The 22,171-nt window shown below is 34.5% G+C and overlaps 1 protein-coding gene across 15 annotated transcripts in view; it reads left to right on the plus strand.

The window, feature by feature from the left end:
* The window catches only part of CDH18 (cadherin 18), a 502,412-nt gene that overhangs the window by 359,654 nt on the left and 120,587 nt on the right, over nucleotides 1-22,171 (plus strand). For 14 of the 15 annotated variants that reach the window (XM_072924261.1, XM_072924259.1, XM_072924260.1 and 11 more), the window contains 2 exons: nucleotides 9,567-9,861; nucleotides 16,123-16,242. In XM_072924261.1, the coding sequence (XP_072780362.1) occupies nucleotides 9,567-9,861; nucleotides 16,123-16,242 (415 nt within the window). The remainder of the gene's footprint in view (nucleotides 1-9,566; nucleotides 9,862-16,122; nucleotides 16,243-22,171) is intronic. The other variant, XM_041714637.2, reaches the window with a different exon arrangement.

Consider the following 22,171-nt stretch of genomic DNA (forward strand, 5'->3'; position numbering starts at 1 on the left):
ACCTGTACTGCTTTTGCCCCTTCCTTTAATTCAACATGTATTGGTTGTGCTAATTTAGATTTCCCAGGTATATCTGTTTCCCATACTGAAGGAATTACTGCATCTTCTACTTCCCTAGGAATAGAGGGAGCTAGTTTTTCTTTAATCATTAAAATTTGTCCTGTCTTTGATTCAGGTATTTTCATTAAAAGCTCCCCATTCTCAAAGGTTATCACTGCATCAATTTTTGCCAATAAATCTCTACCTAAAAGGGGAATTGAACACTCAGGCACATACAGGAATTCATGCGTCAGGACCTTATTTCCAAAACACAGATCTAAGGGTTGTAGGAATGGCAGATTTTCCTCCTTTCCCGTTGCCCCGACTATTATTGTTTGTTTGTCCCCAATTTGTCCTTGCAAATCATTCAGTACAGAATACGTGGCCCCCATATTCACCAGGAATTTTACTGCTCTATCACCTAGCTGTATGGTCATGAAAGGTTCCTTGGCATTTCCCATATTTAGTCAATTACTGTATTACTCCAGCACCATTAATTTTGCAGTATCTTGATCCTGGCTTGGCCGATTGCCTTGGTAATACTGGTTTGGACACTCATTCTTCCAGTTTCCTTCTTGCAGGCAAAAAGTGCACAGGTTAAATCTTAATTTTGGCACAGCAGTTCTCCCATGTCCCCTGCCAAGTCCACCTCCCCTCCCCAGTCCATAGTTAAATTTAGATCATCTCCTGGGGAAGAGGGGTCAAGTGATGGTGGAAGAGGAGGATAGGGAGAGAGGGTTTGAGTGGGTGAAATAGGACTAGACAAAATAGGATTGGGTGAAGCAGGTGATGAAGTAGGGGTAGGGGCAGGCAGGACAGGGTTAGGTTCTCTTGGTCTTGCGGGGGCTACCTGTAAATCAACATCTGTATCGTTCCTCTGACTCAGACTTTCTTTCAATGCAAAATGTTCTAAACAACATTTCTCCTTCACACAAACCTCACACTTATCACTTGTAGATGCCTTAACTACCATCAATCCACATTCAACCTGCCATTCTGGCTTATCTCACAAGTAGAACAACAAATCAATATACGCAACCTCAACATCAATTGCAAAATAGTGTTATGTTGCAATGTTCCATTCGGTGACCATTTTTCACTACCTTCCAAGACATATTCTGGCCACTATGTATTGCAGAAATCAATTAACTTACCCCTATGTAAGTCTTGCCCAAAATTACCTTGTTTCCAATGTGCTAATAAGCACCCCAAAGTAGAAGAATGTGGTATGGGGGCATTGCCACCCAGGAGACCTTTAAGCTTCTCCATATTACAGCTACAAGAAACCACAGAATGCCAAACCTGCAACGCTTTTGCGATGTCTAACCGACGGCGCCTAGGCAATACCACAGGAATTCCTTTAACCCAACTGAGCATAGCTTTCACTGTGTCTTATCGGCAGGTTCCACACCAAATTAAAAGCACCTTACCTCTCTCCAGGGGATGGTGTGAGCGGCGGAGGCTCACGGCGCCGATGGGCTCCCTGAGAATCCCTCAGTGCCGGCTGGAGCGTGATCAGGTCGCGGGGTCCTCAGCAGCACTCGCAGGGTCCCATCTGGGTCGCCAAAATGTTAGCGTTCAGGAACACACATAATCACGGGATATGATTATATGCAGGTGCTTTTATTAAGAGCTCTGGGAATCAGGGGTCCAGACCCAAATCTGACTCCGACATTGCTTTTGAGCTGAACATATTTTATATTCTATTGTTATATAACTTACATATTAATTATTAAACTTATATTGTTCTACTGTATACATTGACATTAATTTCTCGTGATCTTTCTTAGGTCCCTGACCACAGTTTCTCATGATTATTCTTATGATTAAACAGTAATTATATTTAATTACTAAAAAATCATCACATCTAACAATTATATCATTTATCATGTACTAGCTACATAGGTGCAGTTCTAGCAAGTACAAGTTCTTCATGTGCTTAGGGTATTTATTTTTCTAGGACCTACTAAGCTTATTTTTCCTGTTGACCCTAAATCCCCATGATTTTAAAACCCTTCTACTATGACTATTACCAAGGATCCTTTCCATTTTTTGCCTTCTGTACTGGAAATGGAAAGAAAAAGAAGAGTTTGATTTTCTCTTTGTACACATGGAAAAAAAAAAAATTGCAATGAGAGTAGTGTGACCAAAGAAGAAATGAAAATCAAAATCACTTGTAGAAAGTCTGCAGAAACAGTGTGTGGAAACACACTATTTTCACACATGCTTTTACTCCATTTTTACTCAATTTTTGTCACAAATGTGCATTGTTTTTCAGTGAAGAATAGCTTTTCACTGCATCAGTGACCTTCCAAGACCTGAAGTCTTGCATCTCTTGGGTCAGAAAATATATGAATGTACTTACTATTTTTAGGACCTTGACCTCTTCAATGTCTTAAGCAAACATCCTTTCATGTGAAAGCAGGCTGACTTGAGCAGTTAATGCAAGTTATGATATTGGTACCTAGGACTGCTTTTGGCATCTTTGAGGTTAATGCATCTGTGACTGTGTAACTGAATGCTGAGACATTTATAGACAAAGAAGAGCTTCAGTCATCCAAGTGAGAGGTTTGCAGGACCTGTGCCCAAGAGTACTTCCATCAATTGGAAAGCTTCTATTTCCCATTACTGCTTCTGCCCATCTATAGGAAAGGTGAGATTTTTAGAAGTACTTTATGCTGGCATATCATTGCCTTATTATGATTTACTAAAATTAAAAGAAGCAAAACATGCTTCTTACAATGATGATGAGTAATCAAGGCTTGAGTAGCAATGTAGCAGCAAGACACCTGGATTAAAGTGGTCATATTTATGGTCCTCCTGAATGTATCTAGGAATCTAAGTTATCACCATGTTTACATATTTATTGGTTTTAAAGTGAGATTTAGTGACAGTAATTGTGAAGAGGTACTGAAAACTAAGACCAAATAGGATTTTTTTTCTTATTTTCTTAGTAATTTGTTTCTGTTCAAGTCTGTGAAACTCTTAAAAACCTCTAAAACCCATATATTATGTAAAACCCAGTTCCTGGGAAAAATAGAATGGTTTCTGTGCCCATCACAGCATTTGCCCAAGTAAAAGATGTCTGAAATGAAAGCTTACTGCTGTGAAGAGAGCTCAGATAAAAACTTCACTAGAGTGTAATTATTTTTTTTTCCATATGGAAAACACATATAATGGACACATAGTATGCTAGAAGAACAATTTGGGATTCTATTTTTCTTAAAAATATATAGTGTTCTTTGGAAAAAAAAAAGACAGTCTTTTTATATATAAAAATTTATTGAGTTTTACAATTACTTTTCATTTGTTTCCTTTTTCATTCCCAAGAGTTCTTTTGTTTAGAGAGAAAATAGAAGCTAATGTTGACCATTTATGGCTGCTTTAGTACGTCTGATGTTGTTCCAGATATGATTGCTTATGCATCTGCATATTTCTGCCATTGCAGTCTCCCTAATGGCTGCAGCAAAGGAGCAGACTTCAGAGAAGCTGCTGCAAACAAACATCTTGCAAGAAAGATGTTTTTGTGCTATAGTGTAATATTGTTAATATTGTTTCAGTTGTGTTTTTCCTGGATGGTTGCAATCCAATTATTTTTCTTCTATCTCAGAAAACTCATTCAGCAGATGGGGGAAATTGCTGTTTTCTGTTTTCTTCCTCTGTTTGACAAGAGTGTGGAATAACTTTTTGTCAATTTGTGGACACTTGCTATGGTTAGAACACTTATCTCCTGGGCTAATGATTCCCTCTGCAAATTCCATCAAAATGTGTGACATTGCCCAGAGCAGTGTCTTTCATTAAAATATATATTATAGTTCAGACCAAGGGAAGCAAGTCAGCAGCAAATCTGACAATGTTTTTACTGCATAGACGTAATGAACATTTCCGCAGTATCAGCTAGACTCTGCTTTTGCAGTGTGCACCATCAAGAAATTTTTAAATATAGTTTTTGCTATTAATATGTTACTTTAACATTTCTTTTAAATTAAATGTTTTGTCTATATAAACATCAAAGGAAGTCAGTATGATTGCAGTTCTTATGAAAGGGAAGATTAAAATATTTTTACTGAGTGTGTTAATGCTCTGCCATTAATTATTTATCTCTCAACATTTTGATGTTTTTAGTGAGGCAATAAACCATTCTTTGTAACAAAAGCAATGTAACAATGCATTCCTCTATGTTTTGATAAAGCTCATACCTCATGTTGAGCTAATTTTGTAATTCCTCTGAGCTGGGCAGTCATTGGTAGACTTTACTGCAGTAGTGATGTGCTAGGTCCCTCTTGTCAAGTTAAACAGATTGACAGTGAGAACAAAATTAAGAACGGGAGATTCTGCTGCTTTCCTTGAAAGAATGTGATGCTCTCTAAACAGAACACAATATTTATACAAGACAAAATGGTAGTTTCACTACTATAACTCAGGCTTTGCTTCAGGAATCCTGTACAAATTATTTTTATTTTTTATTATTATACAACAGTATTTTTTTAATTATCCACTTATTTCAAACTAAGTATTCATGTGCATAGCCACTTCTACTCTAATTAAATTCATTAGCTTAGTGCAACAGTTCTAGATTTTTTTTCAAATCAGCCTTGGATTTGAATTTATTTTATATAAGGCAATCTCTTCATAATATTTTTTTGTTTCTGGAACAAGATATATCCCGATCATATATCAAGAATTTATTGGTAGTCCAATTAAAAATATTGTAAAAGTTATAAGCAGTCCACTTAAAACGTCACCCACACTACACTCCAAGAAGGCAGATTTTTCAACTAAAGCAAACAGGAGGAAGCAGTCATGCAGTTAAAACACTAACAGACAGCTCTTCTACTTTTCATTTGCCCCTCTTATCCAGGCTTTTTTCTCTTCTGGTCATGCATGGTTTCCTGCTTGCAGCTTGTTTTCCTGAGGCAAGTGCAGGGGAGCATGGTGATCACCATGAGTTGCTAACATTCTGCATTCCCAGGAGAAGTAGGACATTGGCTTTCTTCTCAATTTTTGGATTGAGTTTTGGTGTTTTAGTACCTATTGGTGTGTTTTTTTTCCCATTGGGCCTCTTTCCTATTGTCCAGTAGTTTCTGCCTATGTTGCAGTTTCAATTGCTTGACAAGTAGGTATTTAAATATTATTTGGGTTAAATATTTAGATGTATGAAATGGCTAAACATCAGCTAAAACAATGCAGATGTATGAAGTTGATTGGTTGTGCATAAGGCCAGTGACTAAGCAGCAGCCACCTGATATTTGTGTCTGTGATTAGGCTTTAGCCACTTGATCATTTTTCAGTTACAAACAGTAACAACATTTTACTAGGTGGGTAATTAGCCTTCAATCTGTAAATTCATTTTACAGCAGTTTATATGCTAGTGCTTCAAAAAAAGTATTTAAAGATTCATAGTATGAAAATTAATATAAGAATATAAAGAATACTCATTAACTGAAATATTTGCATCCATCAGCAAATCAAGCCTTTGATTAATGTAGTCCTTCTGCAGTTTCTGCAGGAATTCTAAAAGAAAATGAGCTTTAAAATGGACTGATGGAAGAAAAATATTGAAGTCTTAGCAAAACAGGGTCATCTTGGTAACTGTTCTGCAAAATCAGTCATATACTACTGATATGGGATAAAGACTGAGGAACCATCATAAATCTTCCTGGATGCAACTTGCTATTAAATATGTCAAGAAGTGTAGGCCACTGAGTTGACAAAGGGGGTATTCCAGATATGCACATTTACTATTATTTTCAGCTTCTTTTTTCCCTAAAAAAATCAGAGAAATAAAGACAGGAACAATGACCAAAGGGGATGAAAGTTGAATACATTCTGGAAGCTTGTGGTTGTGGACAGATTCAGAATATTAAACAGATATATTCTTGTTGGAAGCATAACCAAACCACTAGTAAGCCAGCCCATCACTTCGAATAGAGTCCGCATTTCCTCAGGGAATTCAGAAGTCTGCACTGCCTGCAGTTTGAAGAATTGGAGATGTTGTTGTCAGAGACCAGTGGAGTGAGGAAGCTCCCTGGGACTGGGACACTGGAGACATCCCCAAGTGGGTCATGACTGGGCACACCCTTTCTAGGGATCTGGTTTGAAAAGATTTCCCCAAATTGCACAAATTAGGTCTGAACAAAACATGGGTTGGCTTGCATTTGCATTGCTTAGTGACATTCTCCTTAGTGCCAAATTAATCTGAAAGAGAAATAGCTATAGCAGTCCCAAGCAGAGCGAAAGGCCACCACTGTCCAATTATATTTTGCTCCCTCAATATTTTTTAGAATCTATTATAGGCAGCACTGCAGAAATACACTCTCCCAAACCATGTATTTGTAACCAAAGAGGTGAATCATATTTATTCTATTTGGAAATGTTTTTGTGGAGTGAGCTTCTTGTTGTGGAAATGACTTCATAGTACAGAAAGAAAAGAGAGAAATGCACCATGCTTAGGGCCATAAATCTCTAGTTAATCTAGTAAACATTGTCTGAAGTAGGGATTCCCAGGGGCTCTCTCAGCACAACACATATTGCAAATAAGCATTTGAGAGAAGTCTTGATATTTTTCTACTTGGACCAATTTGTACTAAGATGGAAGAATTAAAGAAGACAAACAGTTCCTTAATCTTTACTTTGCAGGGAAACTAAAATATAAAAAACTTACAAAGAAAATGCCATTTTGCTATGCAAAATCCTCCTCTGTGAGTTTAAAATACAGCATTAGAAGTTAAAAGGCATAAATCAAAGTGTTATATTTCAAACAATATAAGACATATCTAGAAGTAAGGAAGCAGGAGCTTCTTTTAGCTTTTACTTCTTTCCAGTTGTTGCCTTACAACTGCAGTTTAAAATACCCAGTTGTAAATAGAAGGATTTCAGTTATTTTTAATATACAGATAGTTTTCTTCTGATTATATTCTTGCCTGTATTTTTCATTTGAAGCCTATTGACTAATACAATGTTTAGCAGGAATAACATAATTTGTTGACCACGAAAGCAGCTGAGTATCTTTTGTATTTCTTAACTTTTCTTACTTTTAGATGTAAAAACCCTCTGACTCAAAAAAAAAAATCTGTATTTTCGTCACTGATGACAAGTACAAAGAGCAATTCTTCACAATAAAAAAAATAGCTAATGTTATTAATTTTCAAAATGGTCCATGCATTTTCTGCCATCATAGTGAATTTGTGAATGTGCCTTTCTGCAGTACTGTATTGGAATGGCATGCCTATGTTGATATTTGCTGTTTTGGAGAACCTTACTTTTTATATTCTACAGCAATTCCTTATTCTGTGTATTTCTTTCCTAGCAATTTTTGATCAATTCATATGTTCATAATTCCAGTTATAAATTCAATGATTTTTGCTGGGATCTCTATTTGGTATACCTGAATATAATTTGACATATACTCTTGTAGAGGGAAAAGGAGAGAAGTACGATGGGAAGGCTTCAAATCTTTTTCAATTTGGATTAGTTTTGAGCTCCTTAAAAGCTCATCAAATTTGTCATTTTGCTGTTGGCATTTGCAAACAAATAAAATGAGCATTGAGGGCTCATTTTATCCCAAAAAATCCTACAATTCTAATTGGTTCTGAAAAATTAAAGTATCAGTAAACCTATTCTAGAACACCAGAATACCTACTACTCTTATTTTTTAGAAATAAATCACTTCAAATAACATTTTGACTGTAGGAAGTTTGGATTCCTGGTGTTTTATATAAATTGAATTTTTCCTTTTTTAATACAGTGTTAGTCTAAGGATAGGAAGCAATTAATTTTGCCAATGACTACTGTAAATGAAATGTGTAAGATTTTTCTGCTGTCCTATAAAAGTATGCCAAACAGACCCTTTTGCTACTTCTTTCTTTGGTTAAGAAAAAAAAAAAGGGGGTCCACAGTAGTGACCCAGTTTTGTGTTGGTTATTCGGTCAGACCTTCACGTGACTCAGATAAGTGCATTGATTGAAGTAGTGCTGAAATTTATATGAGTTGAAAAACTCCAATTTATTAAATTTCGTCCTTCTAAGCCCCCTTCCATAAAATATATAAATTATGTACAACACCATAATTTCATGAATTTACTAGAAAAGATGAAAAATCTCATCAAACACCATATGCTTACTCCTTTTACAAATAGCAAGGAAGTTTTAAAGGCAAGACAAAGACTCAGAAAAAAAAAGATACACCTATTGTGTGAGAAAATACCATCACTTCTATACCTCGTGTTTTAAGTAAAAAAAAAAAAAAAAAAAAAAGATGCTTTCTACCATACAAGTCTTATCTTCTTTCTATTCAACCCTCTATGATTTTTGAACTGAGAATGAAAACAGGAAAGTAACACCTTGCATCCTATGAATTAAAAATATCTGTCTAAAAATATTCTCTTTCTGCTTTCCTCAGGCTCTCTATCAAAATTTCATAATGACACACTGCAGATGTTAAAAAATATTCAGGGCAGTAGGATAAAGAGAAAAATGTATGTCTTCTTAAAATAAGAAAGTTTCCCTTCTGATTTCACATCACAGTATAACTGCACAATACCTTAGGCTGATCATTTCTGCATGAACATCTTGTTCGTATTATATTCCTCAATAAATACATTATCCTCTTAAAGTAGTTTCAAAGGAAAAAAAGGCAAATATACAAAACTTCTCAGTTTGTATAAAAGTCACTCTTTCTTATCAAAGAACACATGTTTATCTTTGTTATAAACAGGCAATTCTTTAAAGTCAGGTTAGGAGCAGTGAGGCAGTGGGAAGCCATTTCATGTTATCTTTCAACATACCAATCTATTTACTGGGTTTTCCTTCCACCCACCCTCCACTCCCCCAACCAATTAAACCTTTACTGTACTAAAGGAAGAGTATAATATATTTAATGTGTATTTCATAGCACAAGGTGTTATTAGCAAGGAAAATGCTGAAAGTGTCTGTCAGACTTCATCATTGAACTATAAATAATTAAATATAAGCAAACTAGATAACTTTCTAGCTAAAAAAAAAACCAAAATCCAAAGAAAATTACGTTTTGTTGTGGGATAGAGTAATTCTGGAAAAACATCTACCACTGGCACAGTGTGCAGTTTCCTTTCACAGTAAATGATGCTGTCCTTCGGGCCACAGAGGAAAGTGTAGGTGGGACTGAATTACCACCATTGCAGTGGACAATCCTTAGTGGTTAGGACAGGGTTTCAAGCAATGAGTGCTGAAAAATAATGACAAGAAGGACTAAAACCAAATCCAAATAAATCAAAAACCATCACAGTTACTAGAATATTCTTGACTTAGGGAAGTTTTCTAGAGTGGATGCATAACCCAAGGAATCCCTGTTAAAGAAATTAACTATGTGGGTGGAAAATTACCCTCAACAAAGCGGCTGTGTTGCCAGAAAGAGTATGGGAGGAATTATGGCAAGAACTCTGAGAGGTGAAAACAAAATAGAAGGGTGCTGACAGTAATATTATAGTTTTTATAGCTTATGAAGTATTTAATTCAATTTATATGATTTTATGTGTTTTTATTCTACAGCTGCATTCCAATTCCGACAAAGGTGATGGATCAGTCAAATACATTCTTACTGGAGAAGGGGCAGGGACTATATTTATTATTGATGACACAACTGGAGACATCCATTCAACCAAAAGCCTAGATCGAGAGCAGAAGACACACTATGTGCTTCATGCCCAAGCTATTGATAGACGGACAAACAAGCCACTCGAGCCTGAATCTGAGTTCATTATCAAAGTGCAGGATATCAACGACAATGCACCAAAATTTACAGATGGACCATACATTGTTACTGTGCCAGAGATGTCTGAAATGGGTAAGGAAAACAAACTGTGCTATTCAAAAGTCCTTTAACAAGTGCAAATGCCACATACTCTTTGTCAAAGTTATCATCACATCATTGAGTGTATGTTAAATATATTGGAGTTAAGAAGAGATGAGAAGAAGACATGAAATAGAACCAGTAAGTTACCTGTGGCATTCATAGTAAGATAACAGTATGCACACACACATGCTGGTTGGAAGATAAGAGTCTCTCTTAATCCTGAGTGCTTTAACATACATTCTGTGGAAAATTGTAGTTTCCATTCTAGAAAGAGGATGTATTCATACATTCTCATTCAACTGCACATTTTAAGGCATTCTCTTATGTCTACATAAGCAGTCTATACAATTCACAGAATTAAACACAAAGGAACAATAGTTCCTTGGATTATTTTAGACATATGTTTCTTTATCAAGTTTCTTATAAAGTGAACTGACATTCAAAAAGATACCTATCTTTGGTTTTCCCTGTTACATAGTTCAGATATTCTTATTCTATGAGGTGCTGAATTATGCAATCAGTTTTCTTTATTTATTACTTCTCTGGTGTTGAAGTTAGTTTATAACTTTCTTCTAATAGAAGAATTTTTTACAATGACTAGAGTGTAGCATTTCTGTAACTAATATCATAAATCCAGGACAATTAAACAATACATGTTTATGTGAATTACCAGTGAATGCATAGAGCTTCCAGTATGAATATTGTGGCTCTGTACAAAACCTCTTCAACTGTCCTTGATAATTCACTGTGGCACAAAGCTTTACTGCTAGAGGTGCAATTCATTTCAGTATCATCTAAGTTTTTATCTCAGTTATTTCTCATTACAACACAGGCTGTCTTAATGAGTAATTAATTTCCTTTACCAACTGTTTCCAAAAATGCATAACACCATATTTCTCTTTCTTTGGTTTTCTTTGTCTTTAACGGAAACCAATTTGATTCTTTCCTTCAAATTTTGAGGCATTCTATTTTATGCATAGGAGGAAAAACAGTGGAAGAGAGATCAATATTATCTTCAAAATCAAAAGTAGCAGATGTAATAATTTTTATTTGTATTATATTCATGAAAGATTTCTTTTTTTTTTTTTCATCTTCTCAATATTGAGCACTATTACATAAATATTTGTCATAATTCTGCAGTAATCAGAATCTGGTATTACTATTCAACTACATTATACAGTTACTGTTTTCTAAAGAATTATTTGAATAATCTTTAATGATATTTTGCAAGACAGAGTGGACTATGGTAAACCAATGAAGTTTTACAAGTAAAATAGAGAATTGGTGCTTATGTTTTATAAATAAAATACTTTACTGGTTGTACTTGAGGCAAATCATTAAAATATCTATTCCACAAGGCTTTTGTCTTGTGTGAATAAAACTGGATTTTCATATCCTAGCATACAGGCATTCTGTTGTAGGTATACATTATATTTTCATTTCAGATTTATTATCTCTATTGTCTTTTTTCTCCTATTGATTTTTTGGTATTTATTGCATTATGAAAGTATTTTTATTGTCTGCAATTTTAGGAAGACTAAATATATTACTAATTCCACAGGATGCATTCTTTATGTCAAATGATGGAGATACTTCTGTCACTTTTATTAGTTCTATAATTAGCACATTTTTTTGACATTTAGCTGTGGAGTCTATATATAACTGAACTTGTTACTGTTATTCTGTGAATTTCTGAGGCCACACTCCAAATATTTATTCTGACTTTTACATTATCATTTTAAAATCTTTTGATGTTACTGTCTTCCTGCAATAGTTCTCATGCTAAGTGGCATTATTTTTGATCTCCATTATTTTGCTTAGTTTTACAGAGGGTTCTTGTTTATCTCCTCAAGATCTGAGCTGCTATTTTCCCTACAATTTGAACTGAATCTTGTTGTAAAAACTGTCAGACATTTATGGCTTTTCTTTTTCAAGTCACTGACAAGTAACTAGAGTTTTGTTAATTTTTTTAGCAAATATTAGATCAGTTTTCACTGTGACACAAAATAAACATAGTATTTGTGCTTTACGTACTACTCTGGGAGAGATGAAAGAAAATGTCTATTCCTTGCCTTCAATGAAACTTTTCCATAAAATTTGACTCAAGAACAAAATTTCTATCTGAAATTATTTCTTCTGTAGTATGAAAAACTCAGTTACCTTGAGATCTCTGTAGTATACTCAAAGGTTTATGAAAGCCATCTTTATGTAAATTAAAAGAAAATAAGAATATTTTCTTCCAGAATATCTTCTGGAAGTCAGTAAAAGACTTCCAGATGTGTTGACAACTACAAAATTAGTGAAACTCTCCATGCTAAATTTTTAGTGCTGAGATAGTTTAGAGGTGAGACTAGATGACCTCTTGATGACCCTTCCAACCCTAACAATTGTCTGATTCTCTAATAATAAGAGTTTTCCCAATAAATTCTACTTAAGAAATTGATAGACACAGTAGATGTTTCTGAACTTTTTTTGAGAATATCCAAATGTGGGGTAGTCATAGTTTCAGATAATCTGGAAGACAATGTCGTTCATAAATATGATTTTTATTAGAAGTGCCTATTTAACTTCCTGTGTTGTGAAATTCTATTGCTTTTTGTTGACTTTTTGGTGGTTTCAGACAGTACTAAGAATTCCTTTAGTTAGGAAGAGAATCCTTGCATTTATTAAACTTCACCTTTTTATCATTTCTTTTAAGTTTTTCAACACTGATCCATTTGAGATTTAATAGTATAGACAACTATGAAAAGTAATGCATAAAAATTTGCATTCTCAAAAAACATTTTATAGAACTGTCTCATTAAAAATTATAAGTTTGTCTTCAGAGACAAATTGCAATATTCCTTTTCAGCATTTCTTTGACCTATAATTTCACAAAATTTTTCTTGCAAACTATATATTAAAACAAAAAGAGAAAAACCAAATGGAGATATTTTGAAATAAAAATAAAATTTTGTTCCCCAACTGAATAATCTTTTTTATATACTAGAAAAACTTTGTAGAAAACTTACAAAGTGGAATTCAGAGCATGCAGACATGTTTTACAGCTCTTTATAAAATATTAACTAAGAAAACAGAATACCCCAAATGTAATCTCTGAAATATAGTTGGAAAGCATATGAAATGCTAGTTGTACTCTGAATAAGCAAAAACTCCAGTTGGGGGAAAAATGTCATTTTTATTTCCTAAATGGAGTGACAAACTTCTTTTGTAGCAAAACTTTCTTGACAGGAACTTTCACAGTAAGATAGTAAAGAATGGCAGGTAGAAATTAGACCCTTATTTTTTGTAGCTAGTTACTTTTTTTTTTTTTTTTTGACTTCGTAACATTTATAATAGCAAGAGAGCACTACTGTTTAATTCCCTATCTAAATCCATAATGACAACTATCTCAACCACAAAAAATTATGCTGCATGTAAATGATAGAAATGTATCCAGAACTGTGATTTGTCTGTTGTTCAGATGAGCCTGAATGTGATGCTAACTTTGAAAGGAGTTGTTAGAAAGTAAAAGTACCCTCTTTCGATTTTTTTTTTTTCTGGCAAGGTATTCTAACCTGCAGCTTTCACAAGCTGCCTTTCCTCCGTGCTCAGTATCTCATCTCTTTGGCAAGAGATGGGCCAAAGGCTCCTATGGGGATATCTTATAAAATGCTGAGCCTCCTAGTGTAAGATAGTGAGAGGTAGGATGGGAGGTTAAAATTTGCAAATCAAAGGGTTCTTTTAGGTAGAAAGAGAGCACTTTGACACTATTTGATACTAAATTGTTTATCAGGTGTTTCTTGGAGGAGCGCTACATTTGTGTTAGAAAATCACTCTGGCAAATTTTTGGATACAATGGCATTCCATTCACCTTAGAATGACCAGTCAGCTGCTTGTATCAGATGCTGACTTGCACTGACTGTTTCTTTTCTCTTGCATCAATGAGTAGTACAAGCACTAAGATTCTTTTAAAATAAGAAGCGAGAAGAAAGTCTTCAAAGGAAGAATTATTAAATCACAATATTTCTGAATTTTTTTTTTCTTCTGAAATAGCCAAAATATGTTTATCAAGTTCAAGACCTATCTTGATTTCCTAGAATTCTAGGGAAAAGTACTAATGGAAACTCACACTGTTGGTAACTGTTTTCCTGGAAAAAGGAAAAACTACAGACAAAAACGTACAGAGGTTGCCCAGCATTCTGAATAGAATAGCATATCTAGTTTACTGGAGATGCTTTATACCCGTTGAATGGATATGCTCTACCAGGTGAATGGATATGCTTTTGTTTTACACAACTATAAAATAAAATCATTCTGCATCCATAACCTATTAATCGTCAGTGATTCCACAAGGTTGAACCATACAAGTTCCTCTCAAGTTAGAAATTATTTGCACAGTGGGCCACAGAAATTTATCATTACAACATTTCAATGTCATGGACGAGCAAGGGGAAATCTGTTCCTGGAAGTGACCTCTTTTTCTACGTTTAGATAGCAAATAAATAGACTTGAACTGATTTCTAGAACATTTTAAGAAAAAAGACACAAACTTTCATTCACATTTGTTTTCCTTTCCACATGAAGATAAACACAATATTTTAGTTACCTAGAACATTAATATCTGAATAATTGTGAATGTACAACTAGCTCCAGCTTGATTTTATTCCAGTATTCCACCTCTAAATCATCCAAGTATCCTTATACTTGGTTTGTTAATACATTTATCTGTGAAACTGTATATACTTGGGCTTTTCACAGACCCAAAGACACTGTATTTAAGTATGCAGACCGTTTGCATCCAGTTTTACTAAGTCTTCAATAGAGATAAAAACAGCAGCTCATGATGTCCAAGTTAGCATGGTAAAAGTGAATGAAGAGCTTCTCAAAGAGAGTAGAAACCAAATCTTTGAAGGTCTGCATGCTTAGTTTGCTGGACTGGAAGTGAGACTCCATGACTATACGTACTTGTAAATTAATAGTATACTGAGGGTGTGCACATTAACAGATGTTTCTGTGCAATAGATATTGATCTAAGAGGCTGAATAACTGGAACTGAGAAACTGATGTCTATGCCATCCATATGTATTTGTGAAATCTTATTTTAGATTAGCTCTTGCCTGGTCTCTGAAACATGTGCCTATTAGCAGTCAGAATAAATCAGATGTGCTGCTAAAGCACATCTCCTGGTTTAGTTGCGTTGGAAGAAATCTAGTTAGCATGCTCTGAAATGGTTGTATAAAGAAAATCAAGGCGCAACAAATGAAGGAGATCAAGGGTTTCAATTCAAAAACATACTTCTCCTCTCCACTAAATGTGAAATTGAAAACCTCAGAGTCAATGTGATACCTCAGTGGCTAATTTAGATGAGAGATGAAGAGTTATGTGAGAGTATCCTGCTCTGCTATTATTATGGTATTTTAATGCTGGACCAAGGACCCTATATAAATCTGTGTCTGAATAAAGATAAACAAATAGAATGAAGTCTGAGTCTTTATTAATTCACAGTCTTACTCTTACTGATTTTTTATGGGAAGTGTTTGGCAGTGATAGCAAAGATTCATCATTGCATGCCTTGAACGAAAACATCACTTGTCTCCATTCTGTCTGTGAAGTACTTATGCATTTTATTCTCCCAAAAGGGTTGCTCATAACTTATCCCACCTAGTGATATACTAGAAACTGTGATTTTATTCTTCTTGTGGTTTTTATTACTAGCATAAAAAAATTTCTCTTTTGAACTTATCTTTCTATTTTGCATCCTCAAAAAGTTTCTAGAAGTTATTTCATTTTCAGATCTTTGATGCCTTCCAACAGCTAGATTTTTTTATTCATTTAGTGACTTTTGTTCATTTGAGGGCATTTATACAAGTTACTTTTTAATACTTCAGCAGTAATTTGTATTGTGGATGAAGATAATCCTGAAGTCCTTAAATCTGTGTTATATAAGTCAATATCCAAGTTCGGGGTCTATGTGTATGAACATATAAATATGCATGCTATGTAACTACTATTTATGTTTACATCTCTGCAATTTCTGTTTAAATTTGTATGTTTGTAATCACTTTACACATACACATATAATGACAATTTTTTTTCAAATTAGTGTTAACTATTTTCCTTAAAAAATGCTATAATTATAACATGTTATTAATCACTTCTTTTTAGAATGTGAAGACTTTAGAGGCTTTTAAAAATTAAAAATGTACTTGAAAACATTTGTTGGAAAATTTTATTTATTGGAAGTTAATGTTTATTTTCCTTTCTATACAGGTACATCTGTTCTACAGGTGACAGCCACAGATGCAGATGACCCCACATATGGAAACAGTGCCAGAGTAGTGTACAGTATTCTTCAGGGACAGCCATATTTCTCTGTTGACCCCAAAACAGGTGGGTATTTTATATTTCCTTGAAATTATTTAGCTAATGTGTTGCAGTTAACTAAGTCTGGTAGGTGAAATGCAATGTACACAATGCAGATATGTAGACTTTTTTTTTCTTAGTGTTTTTATAGACTGCTTCTTTAGCACTATGAAATTTATAAGTTTCTATGTTTTGCTGAATACTAAAATGATCCTGCTGTGTACAGAATTAATTCTGCATCATGTTATGATGTGAACCATTCAGCCAAACTGCAATAGCACTTCTTTCATCATTTCAAGCCTCTGTTTAGGAAGCGACTCAAGTATGCCTAACACGTGATTTTCAATGCTTTGTTTTGTCTGAAGGATAGGCTTGGGAGGATTAGTGGATGTGTGTTTCAACTCATGTGCCAACATAAATTGTTATAATTTGTGTTTTTTATAAAACTACAGGATTGCCATTTAACTGGAAATTCATTCTATGATTTGAGAAGTAGAATGAACTGAAATATTTATGCTTAAACTCTATGCATCACCGTTTTATTTTTTTCTTTTCCACAAAGTGCAAATCATGTATAATGTATCCAAACTGTTTTATTTAAAGAGAGGAGAAATGTCTTTTGGGAATGGGAGTTGTTATTAGTTTGTGACTTTTTGAAGAGCATTATTATGATAATGATATTAACGTGATTATACATTTTTAGTGTGCATTTGAAGTCCTCAATAATTGGTAAATATAATTTAATAGAGTATATTTTTATATAAAATTTTTAACTGTTTTTCCCTGTCTATATCAAAGCTTTAATACTGAGGAAGAAAAATAAAGCACACTGAACAGTGTAGTTTTCCCTAGTTAACTGTAGAGAATAATAATGAATTTTTGAATGTGTTGAAGTGAAATAACTATAGAGTAAATAGTTTCCATTTTACTGTTTTTGCACTTAAGTTTCTTGGCTTGTTTACACTGGTCTCTGGCACTTGGAGGTGTACCCTGGTTTCACTACAAGAGAGGTGCATCTGTGCCATCTCAAAGAGCTTTGAGGTTAGTGCTGCTTTGATTAGGAGACTCCATGACCCTCAGAGGAAGGTCTGTCTATACCTAAAATTTTCTATAAATTTGTGGGCTCATGTTAGAAAGGCCTAAAGAAAGAATGGAAAATCTGTAGTACAGTCTTCATGCTCCCCTTGCCCTTAGAAATATAACTAGTTCATATTTCTAAAATTGTTTAGGCACGCTGAGGCAATGGCCTGCATTTTTTATTTTTATACTGGTGTAGAACTTGTAGTCTGGAGTTGCTATTCAGTCAGTGAAGAATTATTATGGATATTCTCTATATCAAGTCTGTATCACACAAGAAATAGTATTGTAATGAAAGAACACATGGTAGTGTGTTTTCACTCCTGAAGCCCTAGGCTTTGACAAAGATTTAATAACACTTTATAAACTTAAACTATTTTTGATATTTGTCTAGAATACAAAAATTATTCTGATACTATAATCTATGAAAAAGTGAAAATGAGGTAAATAGTACAACAGTGAAAAAACAGGAGAAAGCCTTTTGCTTTTAAAAGCTGCGTTTTTATAATTGTAGAATAACAGTTAATTTGGCATGATAAAATGGAAAGAAGAATATTGGAAAAGATGGGAAAGCCTTTGTGAATAGAGTTTTTCATTATGAAATTTCACTTTGAATTTTTGGGATTTAAGACTCATTTTTTAAAATATCATTCTTCTGAATTTGCAAGCATTCTGTGACCTTTTTTTCCCTAATACTTCAATTGTTCAATTCCAGATTAACTATGCTTTATCTGGAAGTCTTCTGAATTTACACTTACATGCACAAGCTTCCTTTACAACAAAGGAGATCTAAAAGAGGGAAAGGTCCTAACAGTCGTGACTGAATGTTGTTTATGTAGCCTAAAGATCTCATATCATGATCAGCAAAGTTTCTTGAAGCTATCAGAAATAGATATCAGGCTCTAGTGTGAATACTCATCTTAAAAAGTCTGCTACTTCTAGCTTAGCACTGCCCATATTTGGTTTTAAACAACTTAATATCTGAAGACTTTAAAGTTATGGATTTTTAGAAGCTTAAGTTAGAACAGTTTAAATAAGATTATAGAATAAGGCTATAGAATTCATGCATTTAAAGTATAATAAGGGAACAGCACCAAATTACAAACTCTGAAACGGGAAAAAAGTGTGGTTTTGGCAGAAGAGCTTTGTCAGCTTATCTAATAAAAGGGTCTTCTTCACACACTCAAAGTGGGGCAGAGAAGCAGTGCAGGGAGACTAAAAACCCACTGCCCTAAATAAACTGGAGCCTGAGCTCCTTCTAGGGTTGACCCAGGACAGCTTCAGCCCCATGGGCCAGGGCTGAAACCCATCATGAGGAATCAAAAGGAGATACTGCCCTGATCACCCTTCCGACTGAGAAGGCTTCCAACAATCTAGTTTATTAGTTGATTTACTTGAAGACCTGTGCTTTGTTTTCCCCTGGGGAAAAATTGTGAATTGTCTGCATAGGAATTTGCTGCAACTCTGTAATTTTGGCTGTGAATGTCAGAACTCCTTTCCATGCATAACCTAAAGTTTTAAGACTTTCAAAATCCTTTGATATTGAATGGTTCTCTATGAATTGCTCTGCATTTGTGTTTATTAATTACTTTTGGTGTAATTGTAACTAGTTATGTAATTAATAATTACCTGCAATAGCCTCTAGTGTTTACTGTTTGTTTTCCTCCCCAGCTGCAGCAAAACACTCTGCTGAAATTTTATAAATAAGAATGTACTAATAATGATGGAAAGGGAGAGGGAAGGAGGCAATTTCTAGATCTTAGGTATATTTGCAAAGATTATGCATATGGAATTGTATGTTTTCCTAAACCAAAATATTAAAGGAACCCCAGAAAACATGACATGCTTATAATTTTAAAGTATTATTAACTTCTCTCTAAAGAGAAAATTAAAACCAAAGTTATTAGTGAACAGTGGAGCAAAGAATTTATTCAGATACTTAGTTTTTTAATATGGTTGTCCCTTCTTCTACTCCCACCTTTTCACATATACATCCCCCTCATTATCTGTCGTCAAACACTGAGCATCTTTTAAATACCTAAATACACATCAAGTTTTTTTCCAGGAAACTTGAACTGCATATTCATAATTTCACCTTTCCAAAACCATGAGGTCTTTTGATCCACAAACTTGATCTAGGATTGATCCTTGCTTATTTATTGCTTATGTCAAGTGTGGCTCATCAAACAGCAACAGCCAATATTTGACTGGTAACCCAGCCTCAGGAGCATTTTTGTTTTCGGAGGAAACCTCGAATTAGACTATTTGCTTTTTGTTGCAGCTATATCAGCACACTTTCTATTGCCACTTGCTTTAGGAATGAAAGTGAAACCTGTAGTTCAATTCCACTGCTGACATGGTAAGTCCTATCTGGAGTATGTTAGTTCCACACAGCTCTTTGCAGGTACACCTGTCTTTCTGAATCAAATATACAGAGTAAAGTAACCTGTAGGGCACATGTATTTTTAAATCAGAAGTTCTGCTGCAACTGTTATAAGATAAGAGATATAACCTTTATTCATTGAAGTTTTGAATTTAAGTGTAGACATTGGCAGGATGGGAAACTCCTTTGTCATTTAATTGAATGCAGAAAAAGCCTCAGATATTTGTATTTATAATGTTCTGCTGTTGCAACAACAATATTACAAAGATCTCAGTCATGTATAAGATTGTTTGGTTTTTTTTTGTTTTACTTTAAGATATTAAATAGTAAAGAAATATGTATTTCTATTTATCAAAAAATGTCACTGCAAATTAGTCCAGGGTAATCATTAACTGGGAGATGAGTATCAATCTCCTTCTGCATTCTGTCTTCACAAGATATGAACAATAGCTTCAAGGATCCCTACAAAAAATTACCTACCTACTGATTATCTAGTTTGGTTCCTGACTGAGAGCACAATACAAATAGTAAATAAACATAGTCAATGGCTAAATAAATGCTTCCAAACATAGAGATGAGTCTCATAAACACCAATTACCCACCCTGGAAGTTCAAGACTTTTGTCCACATCTGTAACTATTCCTATACATTTTTTATGTTCTTGACCATGGCTCATATGGGAAAGGCAAGTTTTGTGGCCTTATAGTAATGAGAGTGTAATTTTAAAGTTGCATGTGTACTCCTCTGCAAAACAAGAAAAATATATTGTTTATCAAGTTATTCACAAGTTTAATACCACTAAATAAGCATGAATACTTCAAAATATAGTTAAGGAATTACCCTATTAAAATAAAGTTATTTTAGTGGTAGAATATTTATTATTAATTTAATGAACTAAGGCCCACTACATCTTCTTATAATAGACAAGATAATTTATACTGATATAAAGACAAACTGAATAAACTTTCCAGTTCAAAAAATATCATTCGTTTTATGCTTTAGTAGAACAGTCCATCATGATATTCCAGATAAGAATCTACTGTCCTAATTGAAATAATGATCAGATATCTATTCTATGACCTTATGTCCCTGCATGCATAGAAAATCATATCAGTTAAGAAAATAATTTCAGAAATCAATTTCTGCTACTTTCTTGAACAAGCATCCCTATTTTTCCTAATAAGATTTTTTTAGTTGAAATATCTTTCTTAGTGACATCTGTTTAAAATTAGCAGGTTTACTGGGGTTAGTGATTTCCTGCTGAAATGCAGGTTAGTTCATATTGGACTGCTAAGTGAATATGAAAGTGAAGTGCATTGAGTATCTCATTGCATTCTGCTCAGAGGCTCCAATAATTTTTAAATAACCTTACAGTGCTACAGCAGTATCTACAATAAATTGAATACTTCTACTCTGAAGGAATATCATATGACAACCCCCAAAATCCACAACTAAGGCACCACAGCCAGTTCCCAGGCTCATGTAGAGGTCTTAAAGTGAACATAACCTCATCTATCAGTTTTTGCAGATAGGCTTTTAAACTGTAATTTGACACCATGTGTGTGAAGGACAATATAAAGTGGGTGAAGGGCCTGGAGCAGGTCTTATGAGAAGCAACTGAATGAGATTATATTGGCCTATATGGATGTTCTGGTTTGAAAGCAAAACCAGTGAGAGACTCCAAATCAGAAATACAATTTACTGGGAAAAGGGAAAAAGACAAAAATGCATACAATGATACAAAAGGAAGACCATTGACAAAGTCAGAATACAACCTGACACTCCTTTGGCCAGCATGCTGGTAGCAGTCCAAATTGGAGTGACTGCAGTCCTCTTGGAATGGCAGATGTGGTTGCTGTACCTTCTTGGAAACCTGAAGAAAGGCTACCTCCCTGTCTAGAAATCCCCAGATTTATCCAGATGGGAATGCCTAGCTCCTCCCTCCTGGGCAGGGCATGTCACAATGGGCTGATGTTATTCTGAGTCATGAGGTGTGTCCTTAATCACCTGTTAAACAGAACTGGCTCCTGGAGAGTGTTATCCCTGAGTCATGTGGCAAGACATAGATGGGCCTATTAACAGGAGATACGGAAAACTGCCCAGAGGCAGCTCCTACTCGGATGGTAGTAGGAAACATCTTGGTCTTCAATCTTGGACACTGGAGTAAAGGAAGCTCAGAAGAAGAAATCTGATTGTTCTCTATAACTGCCTGAAAGGAGGTAGGATATAGCATGGCGGACGACTGTCTCTCTTCACAAGTAATGAGTCAAATGAAAATGGCCACAAGGGGGCCAGGCAAGGTTTAGGTTAGATATTAGGAAAAAACTCTTCACCAAAAGGGTTGTCAACCATAAAATTCTGCTAATGACACATTCTTCTTGAGCTAGATAAAGAAATACCTGTGATAAAACTTCAGAATTTTACATGTGCTTGCATTGCAGAACACTTATTTATAGCTATTGCTGAAAACTCCAACTTCATTATTTGTAATTGGTT

This window comes from Taeniopygia guttata, chromosome 2, assembly GCF_048771995.1.
Source record: "Taeniopygia guttata chromosome 2, bTaeGut7.mat, whole genome shotgun sequence".
NCBI lineage: Eukaryota > Metazoa > Chordata > Aves > Passeriformes > Estrildidae > Taeniopygia > Taeniopygia guttata.